The sequence below is a fragment of the Lynx rufus genome, unplaced genomic scaffold, assembly GCF_022079265.1.
Source record: "Lynx rufus isolate CCGP_SWC_20201006 ecotype Redwood Valley unplaced genomic scaffold, mLynRuf1.p SCAF_4, whole genome shotgun sequence".
Taxonomy (NCBI): Eukaryota; Metazoa; Chordata; class Mammalia; order Carnivora; family Felidae; genus Lynx; species Lynx rufus.
Genome location: NW_025814856.1, coordinates 101,693,405 through 101,706,535, shown reverse-complemented (window position 1 = coordinate 101,706,535; position 13,131 = coordinate 101,693,405). Strand labels below are relative to the sequence as shown.

General features: G+C 42.4%; 1 protein-coding gene across 1 annotated transcript in view; it reads left to right on the top strand.

Annotated features, from left to right (window-relative positions):
* The window catches only part of COL28A1 (collagen type XXVIII alpha 1 chain), a 169,037-nt gene that overhangs the window by 132,493 nt on the left and 23,413 nt on the right, over positions 1 to 13,131 (top strand). The window contains exons 27-29 of the mRNA XM_047097235.1: positions 11,086 to 11,154; positions 11,701 to 11,781; positions 11,871 to 11,906. Of these exons, the coding sequence (XP_046953191.1) occupies positions 11,086 to 11,154; positions 11,701 to 11,781; positions 11,871 to 11,906 (186 nt within the window). The remainder of the gene's footprint in view (positions 1 to 11,085; positions 11,155 to 11,700; positions 11,782 to 11,870; positions 11,907 to 13,131) is intronic.

The following is a 13,131-nucleotide window of genomic DNA, read 5'->3' as shown; positions in this document are numbered from 1 at the left end:
TATCCTCTCCCTTGCATGCTAGCATCTCTCTCTCTGGCCCCACAACTGAGAATGTTTAGTATAGATGTACATGAGCTGAAGTAAAGGCATGCATTAAACTATTGTAACAATTTAACCCATGGGTGAGGTGAATCTGAACCAGGGCAGATTGAAATTTTTTTTTTATGTTTATTTATCGTTAGAGAGAGAGAGAGAGAGAGCACGAGGGGGCGATGGGGCAGAGAGAGAGGGAGACACAGAATCCAAAGCAAGCTCCAGGCTCCAGGCTGTCAGCACAGAACCTGACACAGGGCTCAAACTCACAAGCCCCAAGATCATGATCTGAGTCAAAGTCGGACTCTCAACCCACTGAGCCACCCATGTGCCCTGAACCAAGGCAGGTTTAAAAGGGATGGATTTATTCATTCTGAACCATTATCCTTAGTAGCTCATAATCTTCTTCTACCAGTCTCCAACTATCTTGCAAAAGTGATGTGCTATATTGAACAACCTTCCCTTTGGTGTGTGAAATATTATTTTTCAACATTGCTTCCTCTCCTGAAGGGAGAAAGGCTACTGAAAAGCACAGCTTCTCAAACTTTTCCACAAAGCCCAGAGCCACCCTAAGCGCTGCTCACGGCCTCCTCATTTTAATATTAGAATTGTCACTTTGTGACACTTGAAATACAAACGATTTCTGAGACAAATTATTTTTTGGTAATTTAATGCAAAATGCCATGTGTTGTGGTCTGATCTGCTACAAGTGGGAGAAATGAGAACGTCGGTGTCTCTGTTAGTTTCCTCTGGCTGTTGTAGCAAATTATCACATTTGTGGCTTAATACAACACCAGCTTACTCTGCGGCTCTGGAGCCTAGAAATCTAAAATGAAACTTAACGGGGCAAAAACCAAATGTTGACAGGGAGTCTTGCCGATAATCTATTTCTTTGCTCTTCCAGTGTCTAGAGCCACACTCCTGCATTCATTCCTTGGCTCATGGCCCCTTTGTCTGTCTTCAAAGTCAGTGATATGCATCTTTTCTGACTCTGCTTTGCACTATCACATGATCTTCTCTTCTGTCAAGTCTCCCTTTGCCTCCCTCTTATAAGGGTATTTATTTATTTATTTATTTTTAAATGTTCATTTATTTATTTTGAGAGAGAGAGAGAGAGAGAGAGAGAGGCAGGCAAGGGGAGGGGCAGGCAGAAAGGGAAAGAGAGAGAATCCCAAGCAGGCTCCATGCTGTCAGCGCAGAGCCCCACACGGGGCTCCAGCTCCTGAACTGCGAGATCGTGACCTGAGCCTAAATCAAGAGTTTGATGCTTAACCCACTGAGCCACCCAGGCGCCCCTGTAAGGATATTTATGACTGCATTGAAGACCCACCTCTATAATCCAGGATAATCTCTTGAGTAAGAGATCAAAATCTCTCTTCAGATCCTTAATCACATCTGCCAAAACTTTTTTTTCTATATAACACTCACAGGTTCTGGGCATTAGGACCTGCGTTTCTTTGGGGCCATTATTCAGCCTGCCCTCCTATTAAATCAGCGGAAAAGAGGCTTTGCCCTTTTCAGTACTTCTGGATGCATTCTTGTCTGCTAAGCAACTGAGCCATGGAAAAGAGAAGTAGAATTGAAAAGCATACAACATTTCATGGCATCTCTTTGCTCAGCAGACTTAGACCCTTATACCATTGTGCTAGGAGGCCCCGCAGCAGGAGGCCCCCTGTCCCGCTGCTGTGGCAGCAGCTGTGGCCATACAGATCAGCACCTCCTGCCGTCCCCACACCCTGGCCGCACTGCTAAAGTGGTCAGCACACAGCTCCACACTCCAGGCCAGATGACGTGCTTGTAAGTGCCCCCTTCAGCACCCACGTCGTGAAGTCTCTGCCAGCACTTCCACACATCTTTTTGTTATCTCTTTTCCCTATTGATCCCAAAAGCTTATCATGGAATTTGCCTTATATTAACCAGAGAGGCACCTCGTTACCTGTGTGTGTGTGTGTGTGTGTGTGCGTGTGTGTGTGTGTGTGTGTTGGGAGTGGAGGATTTGTGAACATAAAAACAGAATTTAGGGTGTATGGTGTCAAGACAACTTCTACCAACAAGGTGGCAGGCCTCCACATCCACTCCATCTAGCTCAGTTTGATATGCAGGGCCCTGAAATGCGTACTTCAGAAGGTAGAAAGACAAAGAAGATGAAGAATCTACTTTGGGAATTTAAGTAGGACAGAAAGATGTGCATGCCCAAACCCGTTAGACATGTGCCACAGGAGAGGTGTGGCATGCTGTGGGGTATTACTCATGGCTGGGGCGAGAGTGGGTCAGGGAAAACTCCTTGGATATGTTTGGTGGGCCAGGACTGGCCCCCAGATGGAACGAGGGTATTTAGAGAGGACACAGAAGCTCAGGACACGAAGAGAACCCCAAGCCTGGAGTCAAAGAGGGAAAGGCGGAAAACAAAGCAGGCTTGGCCGAGTAGAATTTCTGTATTTGATGGATTTGGTTCTGATATGGCTAGCAGGTGGAAAGTTCTGGAAAGCAGATATAAAGTTAGTCCCAGAGCAGAGAGACTGGGGTGAGACTGGGGATTAGAAAAGTGGAGATTATCCTCGTAGGGTCACTACTAATGCCAGGCACGTGGATAATATTGCAAAACAAAAGTAAGGACCATGGCAGACATCTACCTTGAGGGCACAGAGAGCACCAAAAGAGATACTGGAGAAGTAAAACGCAAATTGTCAACGGCAGGAGGGAAACTGGGAGCTTGGACTATGCAGGTAGCCAGCAAGGGGAGCATTCCAGAGTCTCCTGTCTCTAGCAGAGGCAACTGCCATAAAGCTGACCTTGTCTCCTTGTATGTATCATTTATGCAGTAAGTGTAGCCAAATGCCATGCAAGATTTTCATGAAATTTGGCAGGTTTTACAGAAGGCTACTTAGGCAGACAAAGTTAATGTGTACAATTGAGTTGATCCGGCAAAGCCCCTTGAAGCCATGAAGGTCTTTGCACTATGACTTATCAATGTATTCAATTCTGACATTTATGCTAAGAACAATTTTATTATTGGAAAATAGGACCAAATTCTGCAGTCAGATAGAAAATCATAACCAGGAGCACATATGTCCACAAAGCAATCAAACAGTCCAGTTTGGTGGCTTGACTGTTGAGATCATTTGTGAATATTCATGTGCTAATTGTTCAACTCTATTAACATCTGCTGGCAGATATAAACAGAAAAATGGAAGCAGGGACTAAAAGTTTAAGAGAAAGGATTGAAGGGAAATATGCCCAAATTGAGCACATTTGGCTATGAGTGTTGTGAGCTGAGCAAGGCCAATTTGGACATTTAAATTTGTCAGAATCTTTTTGATGACTCTCAGTAGCCCCTGAAGATTAGAGGTTGGTAGGAGTTACTTGCTTCCTCCTAGACAACCTTGCTATCGGATTGTGTGTTTTAATGAAAGCAAGTTTCAGATAGAATTCTACCCAATGTTCTGCTACTTATTAATAAGGAGGCACAAAAACATGCACCGAAGCCTGGTCCAATTTCCAATTTTCTGGTTTTCTTTAAAGCAGTTTGACAAGCACTTTGCATAAAATTATTTCTCTAAGATAAATACAACCATATGCTCATGATTGGACCACTTAACCTTTTAAATCAGTGAAGGGACTCTTCATTATGGGATGAGGGTTGAAGGCACCTGTTTTGAATGAGTTCTAGAATTAGGGTGCCCTACCAAAGCATTTGGCTGATTCTTTTACCCCATTCGTGCAAGGAGTAAGGTATCTGCACAAAATTCCTAGCTATGACAGGTCTTGAATACCTCTTATTTCCCCAAGGATAAATTGTTTCCGTTATCCCTCTGGAGCAAATTCAGAGAGTGAGCGTTAAAGCACCTGTCTTTAAAGTATGGCCCACTGATTATGGTATTTCAAATGTTACCTTAGCACCCCTAGAGTATAAACTAAATTGCATATACACGTATTTGCATGAATAGGGAAAAAGCCAATGGGGTAGGCTGGATAATGGCCCCTAAAGACGTTCATGTCCTAATCCTGAGGGTCTGTGAATATTACCTTCTATGGCAGAAGAAACTTTGCACACATGATTAAGTTGAGCATTTTGAGGTGGGGACGTGATCCTGGATTGTCTGGGTGGGCCCTCAGTCTGATCATGAGTGTCCTTATAAGAGGGGGGCAGAAGCAGAAGAGAGTACAGAAGAGGTGATGTGATGGTGGACACAGGGATGGAGTGGAGGAAGATGAAGGAAGGGACCACAAGCCAAAGAATACAGGTGACCACTAGAACTTTTTGGTCAAGGAAACAGATGCTCTCCTCAGAGCCTCCAGGGGAAACCAATCCTGCCGATACCTTGACTTCATTCCAGTGAAACTGACTTTGTGCTTCTGATTTCCAGAACAGTAAGAGAACAAATTTATGTTGTTTTCAGCCACTAAATTTGTGGTGATTCATTACAGCAACAATAGGAAATGAATATAGCCATCAATATTAACGTCAGCAACATTTTGGTCCAACTCATGGAAGTTTCCACTGGAGCTGTTTTGAAAACCCTTGCTGTACATGGCTGACACTTCTTAGATTATTAAAAAAAAGACCCTGAATTGCGGGCCATGGAGAGGAGGGGAGGAACAGATGGTGCAGGTTTTAAACCATTTTTAGGAACAGATTCACAATCAGTCCCTGAATCTATAAAAAGTAAACCATTTCTCTGCCTCTCATGGGACACAATGGGACTCAATCATCATTTGAATGAAAATCAAGTATAATGAAGCCATGTTGTTCCATTTAGGCCCATTAGGATGATATTCTGGCCAGGTACCAGGTGAGCCTGGGCTATGCTCCAGCAGAAGGCTCGCCTGATCACAAATAATGTAACCACTGATTGTATTCCCAACCAAGTGGGCTGCTTTGCGGGACAAGCATTAGGCTGTCTTAGCCCGTGTTAGGGAATGTTAACATATCAAGATGGGATACTAAGTTAAAGGAGTTCAATTCCACAAAGATAAGGATTTGAAGAAGCTGGAGGCTCTTGATTTTCAGGCTGGAGATGGAGAAACTGCTTAGCTTCTAGTCTGTGCCGAGACAGAACTGAGCGAAGAAAATCAGAGCCTTTGGGAGAACCACCTTTGGAGAGATTTACTGTTCAAAGAAAGCATTGCTGTGAAATCAAATACAATCCAAGGTGATGGGGAAGAATTGCAAAGCCTCAGTTTTAGCACTTATATACTTGTCCCCAGGTTATTATAGCGATTAAATAAGAATATGTCTAGCTCTCTGATTACCTGGCTCAGTCCTTCGCATGTAGACACACAAATCATTGGCAGTTGCTAGTTGTAACAGAAGAATGTTATGCTTGGAATTTAGGTGGAAGGAGAGAGGTGCCAAAATGCCAGACCATTAGGTTGTTCTAGAGGGTCCCTGGATAAGCTCCTTCTTCTTCTTTTTTTTTTATTTTTAACGTCTATTTATTCTTGAGAGAGACAGAGCACGACTGGGAGAGGGGCAGGGCGAGAGAGGGACACAGAATCCGAAGCAGGCTCCAGGCTCTGAGTTGTCAGCACAGAGCCTGACATGGGGCTCAAACCCATGAACTGTTAGCTCATGACCTGAGCCAAAGTCAGATGTTTAACCGACTGAACCACCCAGGCGCCCCTAGATAAGCTCCTTCTGTCTACATGTACAATTATATGTACTCTGTAGGCCACCAGGGAAATACTATTTTCCATCTAGAGTGAACTAGCCATTTCCTTAAAGCCTAAGAAAATAATCCCTTTCAATACAGAATGGTTCCTGGATTTGAGGCCAAATACTTAGATGACTATTCAGGCAGGTTACCATGTCTTGCTAACTCTGCCATTTACCCACTAAGTCAACATCTTAATCTAATACTGCTTTCTTACTTCAAGCTGCTTTTCATTCAAAGGCCTGCTTGACTGAGCTTGTACTCCCTACCTTCAAAATTTATCAATATTTACTACATTCCCCTACATAACACAGTAAAATTATAAACATCAAAAAATTATCATTGCTACACTATTTCCTTTATAGACCCTATTCATTTTGCCAAGTGTTCTATTAATTCTTTTTACTTTTTAAAAGACTCTTCTTCTTGTTTAGTAAAAGAGTATTTATAATCTTATTACTTACCTTTTAAGTGTACAGTTTTACAAGTTCCAGCAAATGCATAAGAGGCCTCTAATGAGGAGGGTTTCCTGACCCTTTCCAAGTAGTAAGGACATCTCCAAAGATCTGGGACCCATTCCTGCAAGTTTTATTCTATTTCCTTCCTCCAGCTCCCATGGATCATCTATGCCCTAAAGGTGACAGCGTTTGCTGTACTTCCCCCAGAAGCTTAAGACTTTTGTCCCACAAGAGGCTTTGTGCTTTTCACGGGGGTTACCTGCTTCCTTCCCCTGGGCCTGCACCACTAGGGAAGCTTTGGGACTCGCCCTGTCCCCAGTCTCTCTCATGAGCACTGGTGAGGTCCCCAAAGAGTTCATGAGACAGTGGGTATAAATTCCCTTGAGTCTGGAGCTCTCAGAGGTCCTGTCTTCTTACATTAGCCCACACTCAGCCATCGGTTAAGAATTTTCACTAAGTTCTTACCAGCTCGTATGACACCTGGTGTCTCCAGCAGCTAAGTAACTACCTGTGTCCTGTCTCTCCTTTAGAGGATCCTTTGTTTCCTTAGATTTTGAGCTAGGTGGTTGTGCTGCAACCACAGGTCTATGATGCTCTGAGAAAAAGTTGTGCTTTCATAGATTAGTTAGCATTTTTTTTACTGTGGATTTAAAAATGAAAGCAGCCTTTTCTAGTTTCTAGAAATTTCCCTAAAAGGAAGCCAGAAGTTCATTTTATAGTTTTTGATCATCCGTGAGTTTGATTTTTTTTTCTTACTGCACCTTAAATATCTGAACAATGAAAATCTAAGGCTGAGATACGGTGGTTGAGAAACTGGGTTTGAAATTTGGATTTAACGACACCTTCAGATAGACAGGTTCTTTCCTGTAGTTGCATCTGATCCAGGCTGATATAATTGTGTATCATTTTCCTGAGACTTGTAAGGAAAAACACAGATGACTGGAGAGCATTCACCTCTGCCAAATTAAGAGGTCTTCTTGCTGCTAGCCAGATAGTACAGTCTGAAAGTTATAGGAAGATTTCAAGTATTTTGAAGGCAAACTGATAATTAAAAGGGGGAAAAAAAAGGGCCTCTTTATAGGGAAACCCAGCTGCCTGGAATAGCTACAGTGTTAACAATTACATATAAAATATCTATAATGTGAAGTAATGCAAAATAAATTCCTGACCACGGAACTGATCCTGATGTGATTAGAGGCTACTTTGAGGTTTTTCCCTCAGGGCTTGGCAGTGAGGCCACAGTAGCTTTTAAGTTTGCTAGGAAATTGTGTAGTTTCTTAAAGGAAGCTAGTTAGTCATAAACATCTATTGGACATCTATATTAGCTGTCATAGGATCCAAAAAGTTGTAAAAGACATAATTATTCTGAATAATTGTCAGAAAGGTGTCAAGTTCTTTCTGGACCCGCTTCATCTACTGCAATTCCCAGTGATAATTTGCTATCATATCCCAGTCCTAGCTGCTGTGTTTTCCACGCTCTTCTGTCCTTCAGGGCTGGGACAAAGCCGACTATAGATCTTCTAGTGTTCTCTCATGAGCCTTCAATCCCCTTCCACCTGGCTAGGAAACCTCCTGACCACCCCCTCCCCCCCAACTCAGGTCGCAGCGGTCTCAAGCATCTTCCTGACACCCTCAAGCTACCTTTCAACCAGTTACCTGGTCGAATAAAGATGTCTTCCTTCACGCCCACAAAAAAATATGAGAAAACTAATCTATGCCAAAGTATCCCTTACCGACACACCTGTCTTAAGATGATTCACTTCATATAAATTTTTGTTCTTATTTTCTTTTTAATTAGAACAGAGAATGGCAGAATCTCAGGCAGGCATCTTCCCACCACCCTGCCTATGACTCTGTGAGCTGGCCACCCAGTCTGTATGTAGACAGACCCTTCTACCCTTCATATTCAAGATGAGGCTGCACATCCACTCTTAGAGCACGTTTTTCAGCAAGTGTAATGAGGTTGGTCTGTGTTCCACATATTCCTGTCTATTCCTCTTCATACCTGTGTTAGCTGTGCAGTCTTTGGAAACAGAACAGATTTTTCTCCTCTCCTTTCTCCTGCTTGAATATCCAGCTTGGAATCTAAATGCGGATTTACTATCTCAGGCTTATTTAAGTGGCACCAATCCCTATCCAAGGTTCTGAGGCTCTCAATACCACCATATTTCCTGGGTGAGAAAAGATTATTCTCTCTTGAATGTGAACGGAGTACAGAAGACCAGTGATCTCTGCCTGTCTCCTATCACCACTGAAGCAACCAACAGAACGAACAGAGGCACCACTCCTTCTTCTGGGGTGGGTGTCCTCAGGCCTGAGACATCCACGCACAATACTGCACAAGCCTTTACTGTGGGCCCACTCTACCATAGCACTGTGCTTGGCTCAACAGTTACCAAGATGAAAAAGACCTTCAGCAAATGAGTTCTCTGCAATCTGACCTTTGTAAGGAACTTGGTCTAAGTCCTCTGGAGATGAATTGAGGAGGCAAAACTGTAACCCCACACCTGCCTTGCATTTAGAAATACATGGCAGAGATGAAAAGGACCTAGAAGTTTAGCCAAGTCTTGGGTCCAACAAAAGTTGCGCATTTCAAAAGGAGTCTCCAATTATATTCATCTTATTTTGTACCCTCTATATAAGATTTGTTTTAATGAAAAGGTTCCCTTTTAGGTATATGTACAAGTATGTAAAGATATATAAGAGCGTATTTATTGAAGTGTTATTTGTAACTGGGAAATATTGGAAACAACCGTATCCATCACTAGGATAATGAATAAATTATAGTCGAGTTATTTAATGGCGTACTGTACAGCAGAGAAAATTAACAAACTAGAACTATGTATAGGTACACAGACAAATTTCCAACAGATAATTCTGATATTTAAAATAAAAATTGGAGGGGCTCCTGGGTGGCTCAGTTGAGCATCCAACTTCAGCTCAAGTCATGACCTAGTGGTTCATGAGTTCAAGCTCCACATTGGGCTCTGTGCTGACAGCTCAGAGCCTGGAGCCTGCTTCGGATTCTGTGACTCCCACTGTCTCTACCCCTCCCCCGCTCACACTGTGTGTGTGTGTGTGTGTGTGTGTGTCTCTCTCTCAAAAAATAAATAAACGTTAAAAAAAATTTTTTAAGAAAAACTGGATGTGGGGTGCCTGAGTGGTTCAGTCGGTTAAGCATCCCATTCTTGGTTCTGGATCAGGTCATGATCTCATGGTTTGTGTATGTGAGCCCCATGTAGGGCTCTGCACTGACAGTGTGGAGCCTACTTGGGATTCTCTCTCTCTGCTCCTTCCCCAAGCACACACACTCTCTCTCAAAATAAATAACCAAGCTTTAAAAAGTTTTAGAATACAATTGAATGCATAAATATATCACTTATTTGAAGTTTAAAATGTTAAATATTATCCATTGTCTTAGAATATACATATGTAGTTAAAGCATAAAAACATGGATATGAGTGATGCATGTCAGTTTCACAAAAGATTTCCCCTCTTGTTGAGAGCATGGGATTGGGTACATCAGGGTATATCAGTGGTATCTGCACCATTTCATCTTTTAATATGGTGGTATATAGGTGAGTGTTTGCCTTCTTCAGTATAAATTTTATGTCTGAAATATTTCATTATTAATACTTTTTGAAAGAAAGGGTTCTGTTGATTTTAAAAAGCTTGAAAGCCAATGAGCTAGGAAGGGGGGCTGAGGAATGCCAATACTCAAAGTTACAATGGTCTCCAAGCAAGCTATCTGGCCTTCTGGAGCAGTGGCTCTCAAGTCCTAGAAGGCCATGGCAAAATACATATTTTACTCCTACCCCTATCCTTGATTCTCATTTCATAGTCTGAGGTTTTCATTAAGAATCCCAGCAGTTCTAGTAGGTGTAGTCAGTATACCTTTGAGAAAGATATTCAAGGTAAGCAAGTGAAATCCCCGGAGCTCCTGACCAGGAGAATCCACAAAGCTTTGCCACAGACTCATTGCTAATAATGATTCAGAGTTAAGTAGCATCAGAACTATGAGTGTATACTGAACAGGGGTTATTCTGTTTCATGCTCGACATCATGAAAGCCCTTTAAATCTGTGTGCTTTAGGGAGCAGGGGGCAGGGGACAGGAGATAATGTTAAGGTACAGGAGGGGGCAGTTAAAGTCCTTGAAATGAATACATTTTTATTTTCTGAATTAAGGAGGTACTAAATTTAGATAAATAGATTCATGGTAAAAAATTATCAGGGCTGGAACTAACAGTATATGGTAATTATATAAACAGCTCTTTGACATTCATTGGGTAGAGATGCTGTTATATTCTCATTTCCTCCATTATTAAGATAATAAATGCTTTTAGCCTATCAAAAAATATAGAAAAATATAGAGAAGTTTATAAAAATCACCATTAATATCACAACTGAAATAACAGCTGCTTGTTATGTGTGAACTGATTGATATAATGTTCATAGTTTGAAATTGGCCAAGGTGGGAGTAATTACAACACAGAAATAGGCAAATGCTATAAATCAGCTCCTTCACTTCTATCCCAGATTCAGAAGTTAAATTTTTCCTAGCAAAGAATCGAGCCCATCTGACATACATAGTCCCCTCCAAATTTGTTTTGTTTTTTTTTTAAATGCTTATTTATTTATTTTTGAGAGGGGAGAGGGAGGGACAGAGAGCAGAGCAAAGAAGACAGAGAATCCCAAGCAGGCTCTGCACTGTCAGTACAGAGCCCGATGCACTGGGCTCAAACTCACTAAGGAGATCATGACTTGAGCCGAAATCAGGAGCCAGACACTTAACTGACTGAGCCACCCAGGCACCCCTCCCCTGCAATTTAGATAATGTTATAAGGCTGTTCTGAATCTGCAAGTGTATATATGACCCAAGGAATTTTCTGAGTTATCTTGGGAAATTAATGGGATGACCCCTTCTTTATATTGTGTGTAGGGGGAGCAAGGACCTCAAGGTTTTCCAGGGCCAAAAGGCATGACAGGCCATGGCCTCCCTGGCCAGAAGGTAAGCATTTCAGGGCCTTAGAGAAATGCTTAGGTTTAGGATCTCAACAGCTTAACATAAACTTTAGAAGAACACTTCTACTGGTCATTCATCCTGACAGCTCTCAGAGGAAACAATCCATTTGAAAGCAGTTCCTTATGCATTTCCTTTCCTAACTATAAACATGCTTACTTCATAAAATCTCATTTTTTCATCCTTAAAAGCCAGCTGATAAAGGAACAAATCCTTACAACATACCGCATAGAAAACACTGGATAACCCTGGTTAGAATGTTATAATAGTTGAACTTCCCGAAGGTAGCCAGCCGATCTGATAGTAACTCAAGATCTCCTCACCTTGAGACCCCCGGCTCATCATGAATTAGATTATGGTACCTGGGGGGTGGGGGGGGGATATAAATATAATGCTTGCCATTTTTTTCCGGTAGTATATTTGTATCAACAAGCCCCACAGGTCCTTAAGAGATGCCGCTTGCAAATGAGCCAAATTTTAGAGTTTGGCTTTAATATTTATGTTCTATACTTATTTTTTCACTGTATTACAAAGGGAGAGCATGGAGAACGGGGCGCTATGGGAAAGAAAGGCGATAAAGGTGAAATTGGGGAGCCCGGATCTCCAGGGAAACAGGCAAGAAGTGATTTTTAAAGTCTTAGTGTAATTTTATACATTAGCTTGTTCCAACCTACACTGACTGTTACTCTTCTTCCACTAAGTAGGGGTTACAAGGACCAAAGGGAGACGCAGGACTTACTGTGAGTATCCATCCTAGAGGGTAATTGAGGGTTTACATTTGCAAAATTATTACATTCATGTTTTAGCTTCAGAAGCATGAATTCTTTGGACGCAGAGCTCCAGTTGCTTTTTAAATGATATCACTGCTACAAGCCCAGTGTTGACTGGGCATGAGGTAACTGATCTGAGCGTGAGGGAGAAATAACACCAGGCAACCCTTACCCAGCCTCGTGGGGATATGCTGCTACTTCCCTCTGACCCCTGCTAGACATGGTAACAAGGAGGTGAGCTGTTTCAAAGAAGCCACCCGACCAGGTAACTTTTAATCTATGTGATCCTTCACGTTCCGGAATGGGAGTTCTGTTTCCTTGACTGGCTCCTTTAGGAAGTACTCCGAGAACAGCCATCACAAAATGGGGACTACTTTAAGGTACGGATTCACTTATTCCAGAGAACTTGTGAGGCCACGACAAACTTTTCCTTATTCTCCCCGCATCATTGCAAATAAAAAGCTGACTCATTAACATCCCACGGGGTGGGAAAGTTTTAGAAATTCTGTGGCAAAGTCTTTTTCTTCCTTTCTCATTGGAAGGCACTACATCTCCTAGAGTGGAGAAACAACAAGAACCTTCTCTCTTTTTTTTTTTTTCCTCTTTTTGATTGTTCAGTGGGTCATGGTCTGAGGACAGTGACCCTATTTGCTGTGCTAAGTGAATCCAGGTGTAGGGGGGTGGGAGTTTAGGTGGTGATGGTAAGACATGAGAGCTGGGCATATGACAAACAGAACACATACTTTCTTTATGGCCTGTTTGCCTTTTCCTCTTTGCTCTTCCTCACCACAAGTCGGACACCCCCAGTTGCCTATGGGCATGAACAGCTGTGTGCACATCAATGCCTCCCCCAGAGTAGCAGGGAGAATGTATGTCAAATCCCCAGAGGAACCTTCCCCATTGGTTTATACCCTCCCTCCTATCCCAACATGGGGAGAGGGCCTGACTTCCTTCATCCATTCATTTGTTCTCTCATTTCACCGACATTTATTGGGCATGTATTCTGAGTCAGGCTCTGACGTAGGTGCCAGGGGAATTGTCGAGAATAAAAGATTCTGTCTCTGAACTCAAGGAGCTCACAGCCCATTAGAAAGAAAGACAAGCAAACAATGTTCACCTGCAGTTTGATAAATGCTATGATAGGAGTAGATATGTGGATCCTGAGCAGACGAAATGATGTATAGTGATGCTTGGG